Here is an 18,723-nt window from a genome sequence, read left to right on the forward strand (position 1 = left end):
CCGGAAGTTCCCCATGGATGATGTTGGCGATTACAGCGCGGTGATTTGCTCGTCATTTGCTTTGCGCCTCTGTCTAGAGTTCATTGAAGCGAGGATGTGAGTCTGTATTCATCATTCGGCTCCTTCAACATGAAGAAGAGAAGCGCGTGAGGTGAGGCAGTGTGACTTCATCAGGATGCTCAGGCTGTTCGCGGCGCTGATGATTGCTGGGCTTCTGCTCGCCTGCTTCACTACCTGGCTGTTTGACAGCTATGACACCGCCTGGCACCCGAAGCGCAGTTTACACCAGGCCAAGAACATCGGCCCACCGTTTCCCAGCGGTCAGCAGGACAATATATTTTGGTTTGTGCAGGTAAATGAGAGAGGCCATGATAACGTGTCACACTGTCATTCATTAGGCTGTCAATGAGCTGATCATGTGATCGATTGGGGGATGGCTTTTATTTTGTGCTCTGCCATAATAAATTATTCTTCGTTCAGAATTTAAGTATGAAAAGGTCGGAATATTCTAGCATTAGGTGGCATGACATCGAAAGCGAATACCTGTATTGTTTATGCACTTGAATACTCAGTAAATTATTGCATAGTTATGATCTTTTTTACAGTCTATGGTTATGATCAAGACTATACATGTTAAAAAAATGAAATGAACAATTATTTGTAAAATACACATAGCGCACAATTCCATTGTAATCAATACTAATATTAATAATATGTAACTTTTCTATTGTCATAAGAAATCTTGGGTAGGCTTACAACTCTAGTCTTAAGATTTTCCTCTAATGAAAATTTAGAGAATTTTTTTTTTTTAATAATAAAAAAAAAAATCTGGTTCAGATTAGTATTTGGGATGTGCCGGATTAGTCTTTACAGAGTGCTGGACTCTTGCATTGTCATTTGTCAATACAAGATCTTGAAATTGATGCAGCTCTTCATGGAAATAAACGTATCCCAACCGTTTTTTCATAATGTGAGCCTGATTAATCTTGACATTGACATCCTGGAATTATTCAGTGGAATATAATCCATGATGTTTCTTCCTACATTGTTGTTTAAGAGATGAAAAGCTACACACTCCATCAATTACGGTCAGAAGAACTGTTGCCAAACATATATGCTAGGAACATAATAATCACTGCAATAATTATCCAATCATAGACTTCAAATTCCCCTGTAGTCAATAATTCTTTCCCTGAAAATTCATCTTTGATCACCAAAATGACATATTTAAAGGATTTTCCATGGTTTTTTTTGTTTTTTTTTGGCCAAGCAGTGTATATTACATTATACATTCAGTATTTTTATTGTAATAGAATTACACATTCAGTATTTTTATTGTAATAGAATTACACATTCAGTATTTTTATTGTAATAGAATTACACATTCAATATTTGTATTGTAATAGAATTACACAATTTCAGTAAAAAATATGTTAATGCTGGGACACAACTTCAGCAAAAGGCATTTTATAATATGTAATTTATTTTAGAGTAAATTTGTTATATATTTATTTAGAACAACTGTATTATTCCTCTGTTGACAAACGGTTAGAGCGACAATTTTAGTGTATGTGTCTTTCACATATAAATCACTTGGGGGTCCTTTTGGCCCGTTGTACCTCGTCATAGAAAAGAGGATAGTTCATAATGTGTTCTCGAAAGATCAGTAAGATTTGGCTTTGACTTATTTTTATTAGAACAATTTAATAAAAATGGAAGGCTTTTTTACTGTGCGTGTCCTTCACACTCCACAACGCCATACTCTAACTACCATTTTGTTGGTGTGTATTTTGATGAAACTATATTTTAAAACATTTCTTTGAGTGTAGACTTTAATAATTTGTTATGACACAACATTTTTTATTGTCATAAAATAGTATATTTATTTATATGAGAGAAAGAGAGAGGCATTTTTTATCTACTATATGACATTCTGGAAACAAAAATCATTCTGATGTGTACTGTATGTAGAGAGTGGATAAAGCCCTCATGTCATAGTTTGAATGGTAAAACATGAAACCTTCAGCTGTGTACTAACTCGCACATAAGAGATGCCTCCTCCTCTAATATGCCAGGGACACTTGTTCTATAAATAGGCAAGTTTTATGTGTGAGATTTCCAACACTCACTGTTAACTACACACAGGCCTCCATGAAGCTCATTATTAACCGTTTTCCAACTGTTTAGGTGTCCGACATCCATATCAGTCGTTTCCACGATCCGAGGCGCATTCCAGACTTCGAGAGGTTCTGTAGAGACACTATTGATGTGATAAAACCTGATCTTGTGCTGGCCACAGGTGAGCTAAAACACGTTATTTATACATAGAATTAGATTTTATATGCAACGTAAACACGCATATGTCTTTTACTTTGCCTATTTAACAGGGGACTTAACAGATGCAAAGACTGAAAGTAAAATGGGCTCTCTTCAACATGAAGTGGAGTGGCAGGCCTACCACAACGTCCTTAAAAGATCACGAGTGCTGAAACGCACAAAATGGATTGACATTCGGGGAAACCATGGTGATTATTTTTCATAATTAAGGATGAAGTTGTGAAAATATTGATTGTTTGTAAAACCTTGTTAGGTTTACCCTAACACTCCAGCCTGATCTATGACCCAACAACGGAACTATTTTACAAGGGAGCAATTTTGTATGAATTTGTACGGTTCATTTCACATCATACGGTTTTTAGAAGAAAAGTAAGCATGAAAGTCCATTCCTAAACGCAACTCTCACTCGGGTGTAAGCAGATCATACAAAAAAATTATTCATTCGAATTCGCTACCAATTCGACAAAATGTAAAATATTTAAGAATTGCCATGAGATTGTGTTGAATTTTGATTGTGTCTGCCAGTAAAACTGATAGTTCTGCCCCAAAATCACAGCTAAAGCCACAGCAACAGAGGCCTTGTCCACACTAATAAGTTTTCGATTAAGGCTATGTTTACACGGAAACGATCTGAAGAGAAAACGCAAAAGTGGCGTTGCGTTACCACTTTTTATTCTGCGTTTAGACGATCGTTATCGGCGGGATATCCGCGTGCATATGGTGACGCAAAAGTGTGTGAAATTCGATGTAGTATGCACTCCAGGCGGCTAGGTGGCAATGTGAAGCACTGCGACACAACAACACCAACATCTGAGTACAACTGCTGAAAAGACTCTTGTACGTTTATCAGAGCTGCTATGGCAATTTGAAGGTCCGACGTATGGAAATAATCCGACATATTGGGGTTATTTTCCTGTAATGGCGCATGCCTGTGACGTAAACACGTACGCGACGAGAGCCACAGTGAGCAGATTTGCGTTTTTACTGTTTAGATGGGAACGCGACGGTGGATCGTTTTTAAGATTTCCACTCTGGAGGGTGGTTTCACTTTTTTGCGTTTTTAAGCCTCCAAAACGCAGGCGCCGTGTAAACGAAAGGCACATCCGATAAAATATTTTTACGTTTTCACCCAGAATCGTTCTCGTGTAAACAGGGCCTAAAAACGCATCTTTTTCTCTCCGTTTTGGCTTTCCGTCCACACTGAGGGTCCGTTTACAAGACACTGATTTCAACTAAATATGGAAAACTTATTATGCAACCGGCATTTTGGCAGCCTGAAAATGTAAGCTTTTGAAAACGGTTTTCAAAGCGCATGTTTTTGAAAACAATACCGTTATCGTCTCCATGTAAACTAAAAAAACGCAAATTTGTGAGTACGGTGACATCAAGTGCATGCAAATTACGTGTTCATTCTATAGACCCCTTTTCAGCTGGTAAACATGACGTTTTTATGTGGGCGGGGCTTAGGTGGAGGCAGAACGATCCCTCTGGCCGCTTCACTAACGCTAGTTTGCAAGTTTTGTTAGCCTGTTTTTTAAAAATGACGGAAATCAGATTTTATCTTAATGTGCAAGGTCACACTGTCCAGGACCGCGACTGTTATTTGCAAAAGTTAATTTTAACGGACGGAACCAGATTGGCCGACCCATACACGCTCAGTAAATGGATGGACGATCTGACAGGATTAACGTTACCTCGGTTGAGTGGCCTGACTTCTACACCGACCTGATAGAGAAACCGAGCGTAAAGACAAACTGAGGGCATATAAATCTTTAGATGCCTATAACTATGCGATGAATGGTCGTGACTTGTGGCAACGTTACATTGCGCGGCCCTGCCCAGCGCCAAAGCCAGAAGACGACAATGTAAAGTGACATTACAGTGCAATTTTAATGATGTGAATATTTTCTAGAAATAAAAATATTTTTTATGTATTAAAATTATATCAATTAACTATGTATTTGATTATTCTTTCTTACCAGGTTCTTCAAAAAGTCGATCACAATCAATCACAACAATGTATACAATCATAGATGATTCACAAATAATTTAGAAAACATTATGCGATAAAATTTCAAATCGGATCCTGTAGGTGATTCTTGCACCCAGAAATACAACAAGATGTCATTTAATATTAATTTAAGATCCTTATTATGTAGCCGAATCTGTGCTGGTTTGTATTTGCCGCCTCCAGTTTTCACTTTGTTTTGCCTCCAGCTAACGCCGTGACGTAATTGTGACGTCAGCGCAAAAGGGGTCTATAGAGGGAATGCATTAACGTCACTTTCCCGCCGGAACACGCCCCCTCAGCCGGACTGAGTGGCAGAAGAGCAGCTGCGTGACTGGATTTAATAGGGGAAACTGCGAAAACGCAAGTAAAACAAACGATTATCAGTTTAAACTAAAGATTGGACTCAATATAGTGTTCCTTACAACTTACTAAAGATCCAGTGATCCATGGATATTAACATGCAGCCAGGAATCGTGTTTCCTGACATTTATATGTGCCTGATTTCGACACCAGGGAAATACATACAGCAAATTTGCCTGTGAATGCTTTATATAAATACAATGTAGACAGATCTAAATCCAGGTGATCACTTATATCAATGTTATATATATATCATCATATCGTCCAGACTTAAAACTTGTATAGTTTTTTGTCAGTGTTTATTTAAAAATGTCAAATTATACAGAATATACAGTGGTAAATATTTGATTGATGAGTTGTCACTGCAGTATATAACAATACAATATATAGAGAATGATTTTACCACTAAATTCAGCATATTGACACAAAAAGGATAACTGCAAATCCACCTTTCGCTGCCTGGAGTCCAGTTGTTTCTATGAATTGCAGCGATCTATTTGCTTCTCTGTTCTGTAGCTTTAGGTAGTCTGTAAAAATATTCCTCATATTTCTTGTCCAATCTAGTTGTACAGTCAGTCTCAAAGCTCTTTCCCGTTTTAGACGCGTTTTGTGTGTTTTTCCGCAGCATTCACGCTGAAAACCAATGCTGCCGCTCAGTCTTTTTGCCACTTGCGGGCGTAACTGCAGTCACTCCGGCCAACGGTGACATCACGTGCATTCCCTCTATAGGTGTGTAGTTTTTCTTAACAAACTAACATCGCTAACTACTGGCCGGCAGCAGAATACAGCGTTTTTAGTCATTTTTCGCGGATCCGTGTGAACGGGGATCGTTTTGACATCATTGTCATCTGTTTTAGACCGTAGATGGAATGGCCATCAGTGCGACCTGGACTCAACAGTGAGTGGTGGGATATTTTGCTAATAAAATGATAGAATTGCGTGAGATCTTTATTATGTCTGCTCTCTCGGTATCACCTAGTGAGCTTTTATGATGTTTTATGCATGCACAGTAAGTTGATTTAATTGTTTTACGATGTTTCAGTGTGGGTGTGAAACTTTTGGAAAACGCTAGTGTGGATGGAGAGCATTTTTAAATAAAAACGCTATTTTCAAGAGATTGTTCACCCAATTCTTTTTGTCATCATTTACTCACCCTCATGTTGTTCCAAACCTGTATGAGTTTATGTCTTCTGTTGAACCCATTGAATTCCATGTTTTATGTTTTTTTTCCTACTATGGAAGTCAATGTGTTCAATCAACTGTCTGGTTACCGACATTCTTTAAAATATCTTGTTTTGTGTTTAGCAGGACAAAGCAATGTATACAGGTTTGGAACAACTTGAGAGTTAGAGATTCATTTATTTTTTATTTTTGGGTGAACTGTCCCTTTAATACGTACCCGAATGGAGCTTAAGTACAATTGCATATTTCAGCGGGATAGGAAAAATATTTTAACATTGCAAAAATGACCCACTTTTGCTTTTGTAAGTTGTGTCCAGATTTCGTCGTAGACGTGTCTGTAGGTTTGGTTGGGAGATCTAAATAAAGATCAGAATTAAGTTTCCTCTTCGCACGTCACTGTTGTTCATCTTTGTCCCAGTGTCTTTTGGCAATAAAACAATTAAAGCAAAGACAGCTGGACACTATTATGTCGCACTAATGACTTGAAATGAAGCCCAGCTCAATTAAACAGGATATTGCCTGTTTGTTGTGACACAAGAACATTTTTCTGTGGATTAATGACAACTTTGCCATAATGAGGCTGCTTATCATCTTATCATTACTCTAGTTTCCTATCTTGATTTAAAGGGATAGTTTAACCAAAAATGAAAATTTCGTCATCATTCAGACAGCCTTGTTTTAGTATATATTCATATTTTGGGTTCACTTTTGTTTTTATATTTTTCATTTTAATGTTAAAGTTTTTATCAATTTTAATGTTTTTTTTTTTATCTGATATTTTATTTTAGCTTTATTTCAATTATCGCAAATTATTTTTTTGGGGTTTATAGGTTTAGTTTTAATTAACAATAAAAACAATGTTACTCAGCTACCCTTGAAACCCATATGATATTTTATCTGTGTCTGTCATACAAAAAATTATATATTTAGAGATTAATATTCATGCTGCACTTTTCCATAAAACTGATTGCCGATTTTGAACAAAGCAAAAATATATGATAAAATACTCATGCACTGCATTCCAAAACTTCAGGACCCATTTGATTACTTTGCGTGAGAAACAGACTGAAATTTATATTATATTATATTTCGCCATAGTTCTAGAGACATATATCCCTTTAAGCCTGTTTTTACAACCAACCAGATGTGACACTTTAAGTTTGCGAAGACAAGTCAATGCTAAAACAGAAAATGCTATGCAGCACAGCAGAATCACAGCCAATCAAAATACATGTTTAATATACAGTTAATGTTTCATGTGGTATAACTATATACATATTAAGGTACAAAAATGGCATCAGCTTTAATGGAGGCTAATGAACATCTCTAATGAACTCGCATAGCTCACATATCATTTTTCCCCCTATTCCCATTATCCCATTTCCCCACAGGTCCTGTAACTGGTGTTACATTACGAAAGCTACTAGACATGTAATAAGAGCTCCATTATCAGTTATTTTGTCCCCACTCTTCTTCCATTTCCAGGAAATCTTGACTAAAATTATTTTCTTGTCTCCTCAGATGCCTTCAACATTATTTCTCTGGAGAGCGTGAACAATTACTACAGGTCTGTACAAATATGACAGATGCAGAACATTATGGCTATAAAGCTACACGAAGGTTCAGATATTAAAGTCGACATAAAAATGCACTTTTTTAATGCACGTTTAAAAGTCATGTGAAATGACTTCTCCGGTCAGACCAGTTACACAAGATTTACACTGACTTGTCAACCATTTTATTGTATCCTTTCCTGAATACTTAGGAAGTACTCTGCACATCAGAAAGTTGGATCCTTCCACTACATACACAGAACCCCCTTTGGGAACTACTCGTTCATTTGCGCCGATGCCACTCTGACCCCTGGACCCAAACGGCCCTATAACTTCTTTGGGATTATCAATCAAGTAGGAGATATGTTTATTTTACCATTGCTTATGTAAATGTAGAGCTGCACGATTAATCGTTAAAAGTTTGCGAACTCGATTCAAACACCCACGCAATCTTATTCCTAAATGAAAGCGATTCGGCTATGTCTATTAAACATTTGACAAGCCAGAGAGAGCAGTTGTCATGTATTGGTATGAAACCGCTTCACAAACAGTCTTTTTAACCACACAGTATCATTATTTCTGTTACGAATATTCATATTATCACAGAATTACTGGGATAAAATTTTACAGTTCTGATATAATCACTGAGTGATCAAAATAGAGCATCACTTTTTGAAAGTAACATGGCGCTTCAACCACTGTATCAATTACATTGTTACACCAGTAGGTGGCGACAAGTGACTGTTAAAAAATAAATTAGTCATTGAATCATTCAAGAGGTTCGTTCAAAAATGCGGATTTATCCTGTAATAAATGAGTGAGTAATGAATGTATGAGTGAGTCATTGAATCATTCACACTGTTTTTTTTAAATAATCCATGCCGATTAATTAAACATTTTAAATAGACTGCAGTAATTAACATTTTGTCGGAAACTCTAGTACATTGCATTATTTTGTTCAATTGTCTGCTCAGAATCGTGATCTCAGGTTGAAGTGAAAAATTGTGATTCTCAATTTATCCAGAATCGTGCAGCTCTATGTAAACGTGATGACAACTTTCTCTTTGGACTAAAATATGAATGTTCCCCATAGACTCAGATGGACATGTTGGCGACCTTTAGAGAGGAGAGCTTGAGCAGTAACAAGTCCATCTGGTTTGGACATTATACCACATCTACTGTCATCTCCCCCTTCCCAGGAATACGAGAGCTCATGAGGTTTGATGAAATCTCACAGTAACTCTGTCATCCAATTAGATTTCCCCACTGATATCTGGCACAAATCATATATACTTGTGTTGCAGTATGCTTATAAATAGCAAAAATATTAGATTTCTTTATTTTTTTTTTATGATTTGGGTGTTTTTTGCTCAGCCAAAACTTTGACTAAACAGCCTAAGGTTGTCAAATATGATTACAGTTACAGTACAATTTTTTATATATATTAAAGCTGCAGTCCGTAACTTTTTTTCTCCCCAAAATGTATATAAGCGAGTACATCATGAACCCATTTTCCAAACCGTGTTTTTGTCTTATCCTGAATCACTACGGTACATCTATTATAAGTCATTATATTATGACTATTTTAGACTGGTTCAGGTCGTACCAGTGCGGAGTAGCCCCGCGTGACTCGTCATAGACATAAACAGAGGCCTCGTTTACACTGTCAGTGAAATGTGACCCAATTCCGATTTTTTGCTCATATGCGACACAGATCGGATGTGTTCTATGACAGTGTAAACAGGGAAAAAATGCATGCATTCGGATATTTCGAGATCGGTTTCAGGCCTCGTTCATTTGTGGATATAAATCAGATATAAATTAAATGACGAGAGAAACCCCGACGCTGCAAAGGGATAGAGTGCTGTCGTCGTAGGAGAGGAATGTGGACACACAATGACACAACATATCAAAGGTTGGCTTGCTCATCCTAAAATTTCGGACCCACTGCTCTTCGTTAAAGTGAAAGTGCGTATCACAAATTTTATTTCTCGTGCCATTTACGGCAAAAATAGTTTTTGCGTGCATATGATACGCAGTTTTCGTGTGCATATGATATGCAATTTATGGCATGTAATACACACGCACTCCACACCCATAATCCTACCCAAAGGGTTACAGTGTTTATATTATGCACGCAAAAAAATATTTTTAGCATGTAAATGGCACGATAAATAAAATTAGTGGTATAGATACCCACTTTCATGAGATCGTGTTTTATGTTCCCACCAGCCCTGAGATCTCTCTCGCACACAATAATGTAGGCCTATATGAAGCATATTTTCGTCCTCCTCCACCTCAAAATCATGGTGATATTTGGCGAACTTCGCATATATCGCAAAGCATATTACGAGTTTGTCCATCTGTGCAAGAACCCCCTTTAAGCATGTGCGACGTTTCAGATAGTATGCCAAGTGTAAACACATGAATCGGAAATGGGTCACAATTGAAAGCACGTGTAAACAGATGGTCAAAAAAACGGATATAGGCAACAAATCAGAATTGGGCATCAAGACCTGCAGGCCAGAGAGAAGTAGCTCCGGCTACACTGCTCTTCCGCAAGACGCATGCAGTTCTGATTATTAACCGCTAGAGCGCCAAAAGTTACGGACTGCAGCTTTAAAAGCTGAACTTTCAGCAGCCACAGTCTTGGCAGTGCGTTATTGTGTACACAGTACACTTAAGTAATCGCAGGGTAATTGCAGCCTATAAGTCCATTCATTTGAGTGCAAACACATCGTATTCTGTAACCTTGGAATTTCATCCGTTGTGTTTTTTACAGTACAGCTGTAGCGTATTTGTGTGGGCACCTACACACACTAGGAGGCTTCATGCCAGTACTGCACAGTCGACATCAAGGAGGCACGATGGAGTTAGAGCTGGGAGACTGGATGGAGAACCGCAGGTACGTTCACAAAGAACGAGGCCCACACTCAAGGGAATGCCACACGATGTAAATATAGCTGACTGTGTGAACAAGTACAAGAACAACAGCTGATATACGAGGAAGATATTTTGTTGTGCCCTAATTCTTATACAGGTGAAACTCGAAAAATTAGAATATCGTGCAAAAGTTCATGTATTTCAGTAATTCAAATTAAAAAGTGAAACTAATATATTTAGTCTATATAACTATATACATATGCATGCATGAATGATTATACTTTTCAGAGAGACGACATTTCTGCATTTAAAATCCTTTTTTTTATTGATTTCATGTAATATTCAATTTTTTTGAGATTTTGAATTTGGGGTTTTCAAAAGCTTTTGCAGGATATTCTAATTTTCCGAGTTTCACCTGTGTATATATATATACATTTATATATATATATATATATATAAAAAGGAGTTACATGCAGTTCTCCCTTGGTTCAGGTACAGGATATTGGCTTTCGACCATGACCTGCTTAGTTTCTCTGATTTGAAGTTTGAGGACTGGCCAGCTGTGCTGATCACCAATCCCAAAGACGCACAGTACCTTCACCCAGGAGTGGAGCCTCTGGGTCGTATCCGCAGTTCCACGCACATCAGGTGTCTCTGTGTGTGTCCTCCTGAACCTTCACGAACCTTCACCAAATGTTGATTAGAGCTGCACGATAAAATGAGAATCACAATTTTTTTGTTTCAAATAGAGATCACGATTCTCCCATGTTTAATGTTAAATGTTAAAGGGTTAAAGTTCACCCAAAAATTTTTATTTTGTCATTAATTACTCTCATGTTGTTTCAAACCCGTAAGACTTTCGTTCATCTTCATAACACAAATGAAGATCATTTTGATGAAATCTGAGAGCTTTCTGTCCCTTCATAGACCGTTATGCAACTACCACTTTGATTCTTCAAAAAGGTCATAAAGAGATCGTAAAAGTAATCCATATAAATCGAGCGGTTTGATCGCAATGATCGCTTTATATGATGAACAGATTGAATTTAGGCTTTTATTCACATATAAACATTCATCAACCTATGAGGTTCTTTCACGTGTGACTCAGCATGTTTGAGCTTCAGCAAGAACCAATGAGGTAGGTTCATTATCATGTGTTACGCAGAACGTTTGAGCTTCTGTATATGTTTGATGATCAATGTTTATATCTGAATAAAAGGCTAAAATAAATGTTCATCATATAAAGCGACTGATTATCTTCAAAAAAAATGTGACTAAACCGATCAATTCATATGGATTAGTTTTATAATCTCTCTATGAACCTTTTGAAGCGTCAAAGTGGTAGTTGCGTAACTGGAGGGACCGAAATCTCTCAGATTTCATCAAAAAGATCTTTATTTCATGAACGAAAGACTTAAAGTACGGGTTTGGAACGACGTGGGTGAGTAAATGATGACAGATTTTTCATTTCTGGGTGAACTTTGACTGAATGATTCAATGACTCACTCTTAAAGACTACTTAATTTCTTAATGAATCAGCGTTTTTTTAACTAATCTCGTGAATGAATGATTAAATAGAAAATATGTTTTTTAACAGTCACTTGTCACACCTACTGGCTTAACAATGTAATTGATACAATTGCTATTTGAATTGCCAAGTTACTTTCAAGTTACTTACTTTTGAATGTTCCAGTGTGATTTGGTCAAAGGTTTATTAGACACAGGCGAATTGTTGTCATTATGAGATTGCGTAGGTGTTGGAATCGAGATTACGATCTTTTAACGATTAATCGTGCAGCTCTAAACTAATGAAGCATTATTGTCTCTCATCTAAACCTCACACTGTCTTGTCCCGTCATACTAAGAATGCCACATTTTTAAGTTGCACTTATTGTTGCTGAATGTGCCATGTGTGTCGGGTTCTGTAGGGTCCTGGCTTTTTCTGAATCTCCGATCACAGCTGTGTATGTGAGTGTGGATGGGGTTACAGTGGGAAAAGCGGTCAGTGCTGGGGGTCCTTTATATGTGCTACTCTGGGATCCAACACTCTATGCTACTGGACTGCACACTATCAGAGTAAAAGTGGAGGTAGGTAATGATTAGGTAATCAACCCTAAGTATGGAACCTTAGGGTGTAACCATTCCCTCAAACCATGCAACTTGAGGAAAGGTGTGTTATTATTTTTCTTAACAACTGGACAATCAAATTCTGTCTGGTTGATGATAAATTGAGCAAAAATTCTCATAGACTTTGTAAGGGAGGAATATCTGGAGACAGAATATCATACAGATAGACATTAGCAACCACTTAGAAAACACAGAATACCAACATGCTTAAAACCACACAGAAAACCTTAGCAATTGCATAGTAACACCCTGGCAACCACCCAACCTTCACAGAACCTTCAATCACATAGTAATGCTCTGGTAACCACCCAAAATATTCCAAGCAACTGCATAGCAACATGGTTAAACCACTCAGGACTTTAACAGTTGCATAGCAATGCTCTGGTAACCACCCAAAATATTCCAAGCAACTGCATAGCAACATGGTTAAACCATTCCAACCATAGCAACCACATAGCAACGCCGTGGCAACCACCCAAAATATCCCAGCAACTGCAAAGCAATATGCTTAAACCATTCCAACTTTAGCAACCACATAGCAGTGCCCTGGCAACAACCCTGAACACCTTAGCAACTGCAAAGCAACAAGCTTAAACCACTTAAAACCTTAGCAACCGCATAGCAACGCTGTGGCAACCACACAAAATATCCCAGCAACTGCAAAGCAATACGCTTAAACCTTCCAACCTTAGCATCCATATATCAATTCCCTGGCAACAACCCTGTACACCCCAGCAACTGCAAAGCAACATGCTTAAACCACTTAAAACCTTAGCAACTGCATAGAAATTCCCTGGCAACCAACAAGAGCACCCTAGCAACCTAAAGCAACATGCTTAAACCACTCAGAACCTAAGCAACCTTATAGCAATGCCCTGGCAACAACCCAGTACACTTTAGCAACATGCTTAAACCATTCAGAACCTTAGCAACCATATAGCAGCACCCTGGCAACCAACAAGAACACCCTAGCAACCACAAATAAAGGTTTATAATAATAATAGGCTGATGCGTTATAAAATAATGGCTGCCTTAAACTCATGCTGGGGGGTCAGCTAGAATGTTTAAAACTTATGTGTGAAAGGGTTAAATGTGGAACTGCTGGTATTTTAAGAGAATGGCCCAGTGTGAGCTTTTCTCACCTCTTCTCTGTCTCCCTGTTCCAGGACTCGGCAGGACGCTCAAAAGTGCGAGAGCAGCACTTCACCCTGGAGGAGGACCTCACCCCAAGCTTTGGCTTCATCCAGTCCTTTATCCTCCTCACAGACCACTACATACTGGTAGGAAAATGCAACAAAGTCATGGTGTGGTGCTGAAAAATTAAACGCACCATACACAAATGGGTGTTTATTTCACTCAAAGCTTTTTTTGTTTATTTCGATCAAAGCTTTAAACATATAATTCACGTTTGTATGATTGATTTTCATCGTTTTTATTTGAAAGTCTGGATCTGGGACAACAATAAAAGTTACTGTTTAATGAATATAAAATGTATCTCTGTGTTCCCACAGGCACGGTTTGCCTTTGTGGCAATAGTGTTACTAAACCTTGGTGGACTTGTACTCTTCAGATTTATGCCTGTATCTTCAACAAGAGGTATTTCAGTTGCTTTAACGTATAACAAATCTTCTGTCCTGTCTTCATAGTGCCAAAGAATAATTGACATTTCACACTATAAACTCTTCTAATTTATCAGGGCTGTCTTCTCCAGGATGGATCTCCCTGCATCTAGTCAGTAAGAGCGATGTGTTCTTCTACTCTCTGCTGCTGTTCAACCTGTGTACAGCATTAGGTAAGTCATTGCCTGACACCACTTTTACAGTTTTGCACATTGATGGAACATAATGACTTAAACTACCACTGTAAAAGGCCTGTGATCACTATTATGCAGAAAAAGAGAAGTATTTTCATTTTGGGGCAGACTAATCTTCACACCCACAGATGTGTTTTTCAGGTGTCACTTTTGTTGTGAATTCTGAAGAAACCTCATACTTTAAAAGGACGTGACCTGAAATGAATAATCATGCTAAATATAACTGACCTATGGCTAAGCCACGCCCCCAAACGCGATGAGCCAATCACAGTGCACGTAGCTATCCCATACACTCGGACATTCTTTGCTTCCTCGTCCATTGAAATGCATTGCAGTTAGTCAGTTTTCATTCGTTTTTATGTTTTTTCTTGTCATTTTAAGTTTAAAATGGTCAAACGGTGTGCATGGAGTACATGCAACTCCGACACTAGGTATCCCGAGAGGCTGGGCGACGGTGTGTATTTTTTACCCTTTCCCAAGCCACATCTCAACCGAGATAAGTGTCTGGATTAAGTTATGCGGTAGACCACAACACCAAATAAGCGTGGATAAATTAAACAAGGATGTCTAAGATAAGTCAACAACGTATTTGAACATTATCTTTAACATCTCTAACGTAACGTTAGCCTAACATTAGAAAACATTAACGTTAGCTTCTAGCTGCGTTGTACATCATGTCAATTAGCTTCATTAACGTATCTGTAAATAACCGAGATAACAAATGTTAGCAAGGTTGTGTTGATGATTCATGTAAATACTGTTGCACCAAACTAACGGAGAGTTGCTCTTGGTAAAGATGGTAAAAATGCTTGTCCTGGAAACGTATGCAACTTAGACCTGTACATATTTAATTTGATCATGAACCATTAATTACATATTGAAGCACAATATTTTAGACAACTTTCTACCAAAATATATATCTATATAATCTTTCTGTCTCCAAAAATCATCAATTGCCTCTTGTGAAATGTCTCGTACCGTGACAGCTGCCATAGTGAGTTGAGGGGGCGTGGCTTAGCCATAGCACATAGGTCAATTATGTAGCCCTACTTGGTTTGCTAAAGAGTTCAATAAAGACGTGTCAGGATGAACTCCGTTGCAACGTGTCCTTGCAATTACTGTGAAGAAGGAACATTGTGCTTTGTCTACTGGTTTTTCAGGTCCATGGTTCATTGGGGAAGTCATAGATGGACACAATGGAGCCTGCTTTGCTTTTGGTGTGTTTGTGGATGGGCATTTCCTTGAAGGCAGTCTGACATATGTCGTGGGAGTCATGCAGGTAATTCAGGATTTAGGGTTGGGAACCAAGAACCTGTTCTTTTCTGAAATAACCAGAACCGTACAAAATTAGAAATATAATTGACTGTATTACGCTGAATGTCCAAGAATAGGACTGTATAATTAATATATGAAAAAAAATACTAAAAGACTGCATTTTCTACGTGTCTCTGTGAGAATGAACAGCACAGTTTCATCTACTATACATATTCTAGTTTGTTGTGTTTTCAGCGTCTGCTGTCTCGCTATACAAGGACATAAAAACATAAACTTGTGTTTACATAAACATAAACTTGACTAGCTTTTCTCCATTTTATTTGAAAAAATTAATGAGAGGCCTTGCTGTATTGTGAATACAATCACATCTGAAGGGCATTGTTAGGCACAATGCAAAGTACCTTATTGCTTTTAAAAAAAGGTTACTACAAAATACAAATATGGAAGCTGAAAATATATGTATTAATATGTTGCTCTTTTTGAAGCAAAATCATTAAAAAACATCCTTCAACCCGAAAACTAGTCCCTCCCTGACAATGACGGTAAACGACAAGAGAATGTTCCTAGATGTAATGCCTCATCTAATAGATCTCAAATTTAAATTTTATTTCTTAACAAAATATATATTTCCACACACATACATATGCTTAAAGGGTTAGTTCACCAAAAAATTCAAATTATGTCATTAATTACTCTCATGTCGTTTTTAAACCCGTAAGACTTTCGTTCATCTTCGTAACAAAAATGAAGATCTTTTTGATGAAATCTGAGAGCTTTCTGTCCCTTTATTGACAGCTACGCAACTACCACTTTGACACTTTAAAAAGTTCATAAAGAGATCGTAAAAATAATCTTTTAAAGAGACAAGATCACTTTATATGATGAACAGATTTAATTTAGGCTTTTATTCCCATATAAAAATTGATCGGTGAACATAAACAGAAGTTCAACCGAATCTGCTTGACGCCTGAGAACAAACCTATTGCAGAAGCTCAAACGTGCTGCGTAACATGAGAATGAAAATCATTGGTTCTTGCTGAAGCTCAAACGTGATGCGTAACATGAGAATGAACCTCATTGGTTCTTGCTGAAGCTCAAACGTGATGCGTAACATGAGAATGAAAATCATTGGTTCTTGCTGAAGCTCAAATGTGATGCGTAACATGAGAATGAACCTCATTGGTTCTTGCTGAAGCTCAAACGTGCTGCGTAACATGAGAATGAACCTCATTGGTTCTTGATGAAGCTCAAACGTGATGCGTAACACGAGAATGAACCTCATTGGTTCTTGCAGAAGGTCAAACGTGATGCGTAACACGAGAATGAACCTCATTTGTTCTTGCAGAAGCTCAAACGTGATGCGTAACACGAGAATGAACCTCATTGGTTCTTGCTGAAGCTCAAACGTGATGCGTAACATGAGAATGAACCTCATTGGTTCTTGCTGAAGCTCAAACGTGATGCGTAACATGAGAATGAACCTCATTGGTTCTTGCTGAAGCTCAAACGTGATGCGTAACACGAGAATGAACCTCATTGGTTCTTCCAGAAGCTCAAACGTGCTGCGTAACACGAGAATGAACCTCATTGGTTCTTGCAGAAGCTCAAACGTGCTGCGTAACATGAGAATGAACCTCATTGGTTCTTGCTGAAGCTCAAACGTGATGCTTAACACGAGAATGAACCTCATTGGTTCTTGCAGAAGCTCAAAGTGATGCGTAACACGAGAATGAACCTCATTGGTTCTTGCTGAAGCTCAAACGTGATGCGTAACACGAGAATGAACCTCATTGGTTCTTGCAGAAGCTCAAACGTGATGCGTAACACGAGAATGAACCTCATTGGTTCTTGCTGAAGCTCAAACGTGATGCGTAACACTAGAATGAACCTCATTGGTTCTTGCAGAAGCTCAAACGTGATGCTTAACACGAGAATGAACCTCATTGGTTCTTGCAGAAGCTCAAACGTGATGCGTAACACGAGAATGAACCTCATTGGTTCTTGCTGAAGCTCAAACGTGATGCTTAACACGAGAATGAACCTCATTGGTTCTTGCTGAAGCTCAAACGTGATGCGTAACATGAGAATGAACCTCATTGGTTCTTCCAGAAGCTCAAACGTGATGCGTAACACGAGAATGAACCTCATTGGTTCTTGCTGAAGCTCAAACGTGATGCGTAACACGAGAATGAACCTCATTGGTTCTTGCTGAAGCTCAAACGTGATGCGTAACACGAGAATGAACCTCATTGGTTCTTGCAGAAGCTCAAACGTGATGCGTAACACGAGAATGAACCTCATTGGTTCTTGCTGAAGCTCAAATGTGATGCGTAACACGAGAATGAACCTCATTGGTTCTTGCTGAAGCTCAAACGTGATGCGTAACACTAGAATGAACCTCATTGGTTCTTGCTGAAGCTCAAACGTGATGCGTAACACGAGAATGAACCTCATTGGTTCTTGCTGAAGCTCAAACGTGATGCGTAACACTAGAATGAACCTCATTGGTTCTTGCTGAAGCTCAAACGTGATGCGTAACACGAGAATGAACCTCATTTGTTCTTCCAGAAGCTCAAACGTGCTGCGTAACATTAGAATGAACCTCATTGGTTCTTGCAGAAGCTCAAACGTGATGCGTAACACGAGAATGAACCTCATTGGTTCTTGCAGAAGCTCAAACGTGCTGCGTAACATGAGAATGAACCTCATTGGTTCTTGCTGAAGCTCAAACGTGATGCGTAACACGAGAATGAACCTCATTGGTTCTTGCAGAAGCTCAAACGTGATGCGTAACACGAGAATGAACCTCATTGGTTCTTGCTGAAGCTCAAACGTGATGCATAACACTAGAATGAACCTCATTGGTTCTTGCTGAAGCTCAAACGTGATGCGTAACACGAGAATGAACCTCATTGGTTCTTGCTGAAGCTCAAATGTGCAGCGTAACACGAGAATGAACCTCATTGGTTCTTGCTGAAGCTCAAATGTGATGCGTAACACGAGAATGAACCTCATTGGTTCTTCCAGAAGCTCAAATAAATAAACTTCGAATAGCCTATGTAAATATATTGCCAACTTCACTGAACTCCTTTAGTTAAGCATTGGCCGCATTTCTTTATATTTAAGTCCAAGTTCAAACACTATAAAACGCTCCCTTAACGTACAGATCTCTGAAGCACTTC

The 18,723-nt window shown here is 38.3% G+C and overlaps 1 protein-coding gene across 2 annotated transcripts in view; it reads left to right on the plus strand.

Annotated features, from left to right (window-relative positions):
• Positions 1-18,723, plus strand: part of tmem62 (transmembrane protein 62) — a 23,571-nt gene continuing 4,848 nt past the window's right edge. Inside the window, exons 1-13 of one of the 2 annotated variants that reach the window (XM_077240103.1) lie at positions 1-352; positions 2,188-2,299; positions 2,388-2,525; positions 7,412-7,457; positions 7,656-7,797; positions 8,537-8,661; positions 10,226-10,348; positions 10,819-10,974; positions 12,255-12,414; positions 13,620-13,733; positions 13,965-14,049; positions 14,150-14,245; positions 15,427-15,545. In XM_077240103.1, coding sequence (XP_077096218.1) covers positions 176-352; positions 2,188-2,299; positions 2,388-2,525; positions 7,412-7,457; positions 7,656-7,797; positions 8,537-8,661; positions 10,226-10,348; positions 10,819-10,974; positions 12,255-12,414; positions 13,620-13,733; positions 13,965-14,049; positions 14,150-14,245; positions 15,427-15,545 — 1,593 coding nt within the window. In that variant the 5' untranslated portion in view covers positions 1-175. Of the gene's footprint in view, positions 353-2,187; positions 2,300-2,387; positions 2,526-7,411; positions 7,458-7,655; positions 7,798-8,536; positions 8,662-10,225; positions 10,349-10,818; positions 10,975-12,254; positions 12,415-13,619; positions 13,734-13,964; positions 14,050-14,149; positions 14,246-14,407; positions 15,213-15,426; positions 15,546-18,723 lie in introns of those variants that run through there. The other variant, XM_077240104.1, reaches the window with a different exon arrangement.

Source organism: Siphateles boraxobius, unplaced genomic scaffold, assembly GCF_051911475.1.
Source record: "Siphateles boraxobius isolate OS27281-9 unplaced genomic scaffold, OSU_SipBor_1 22, whole genome shotgun sequence".
In the NCBI taxonomy this organism is placed as follows: Eukaryota; Metazoa; Chordata; class Actinopteri; order Cypriniformes; family Leuciscidae; genus Siphateles; species Siphateles boraxobius.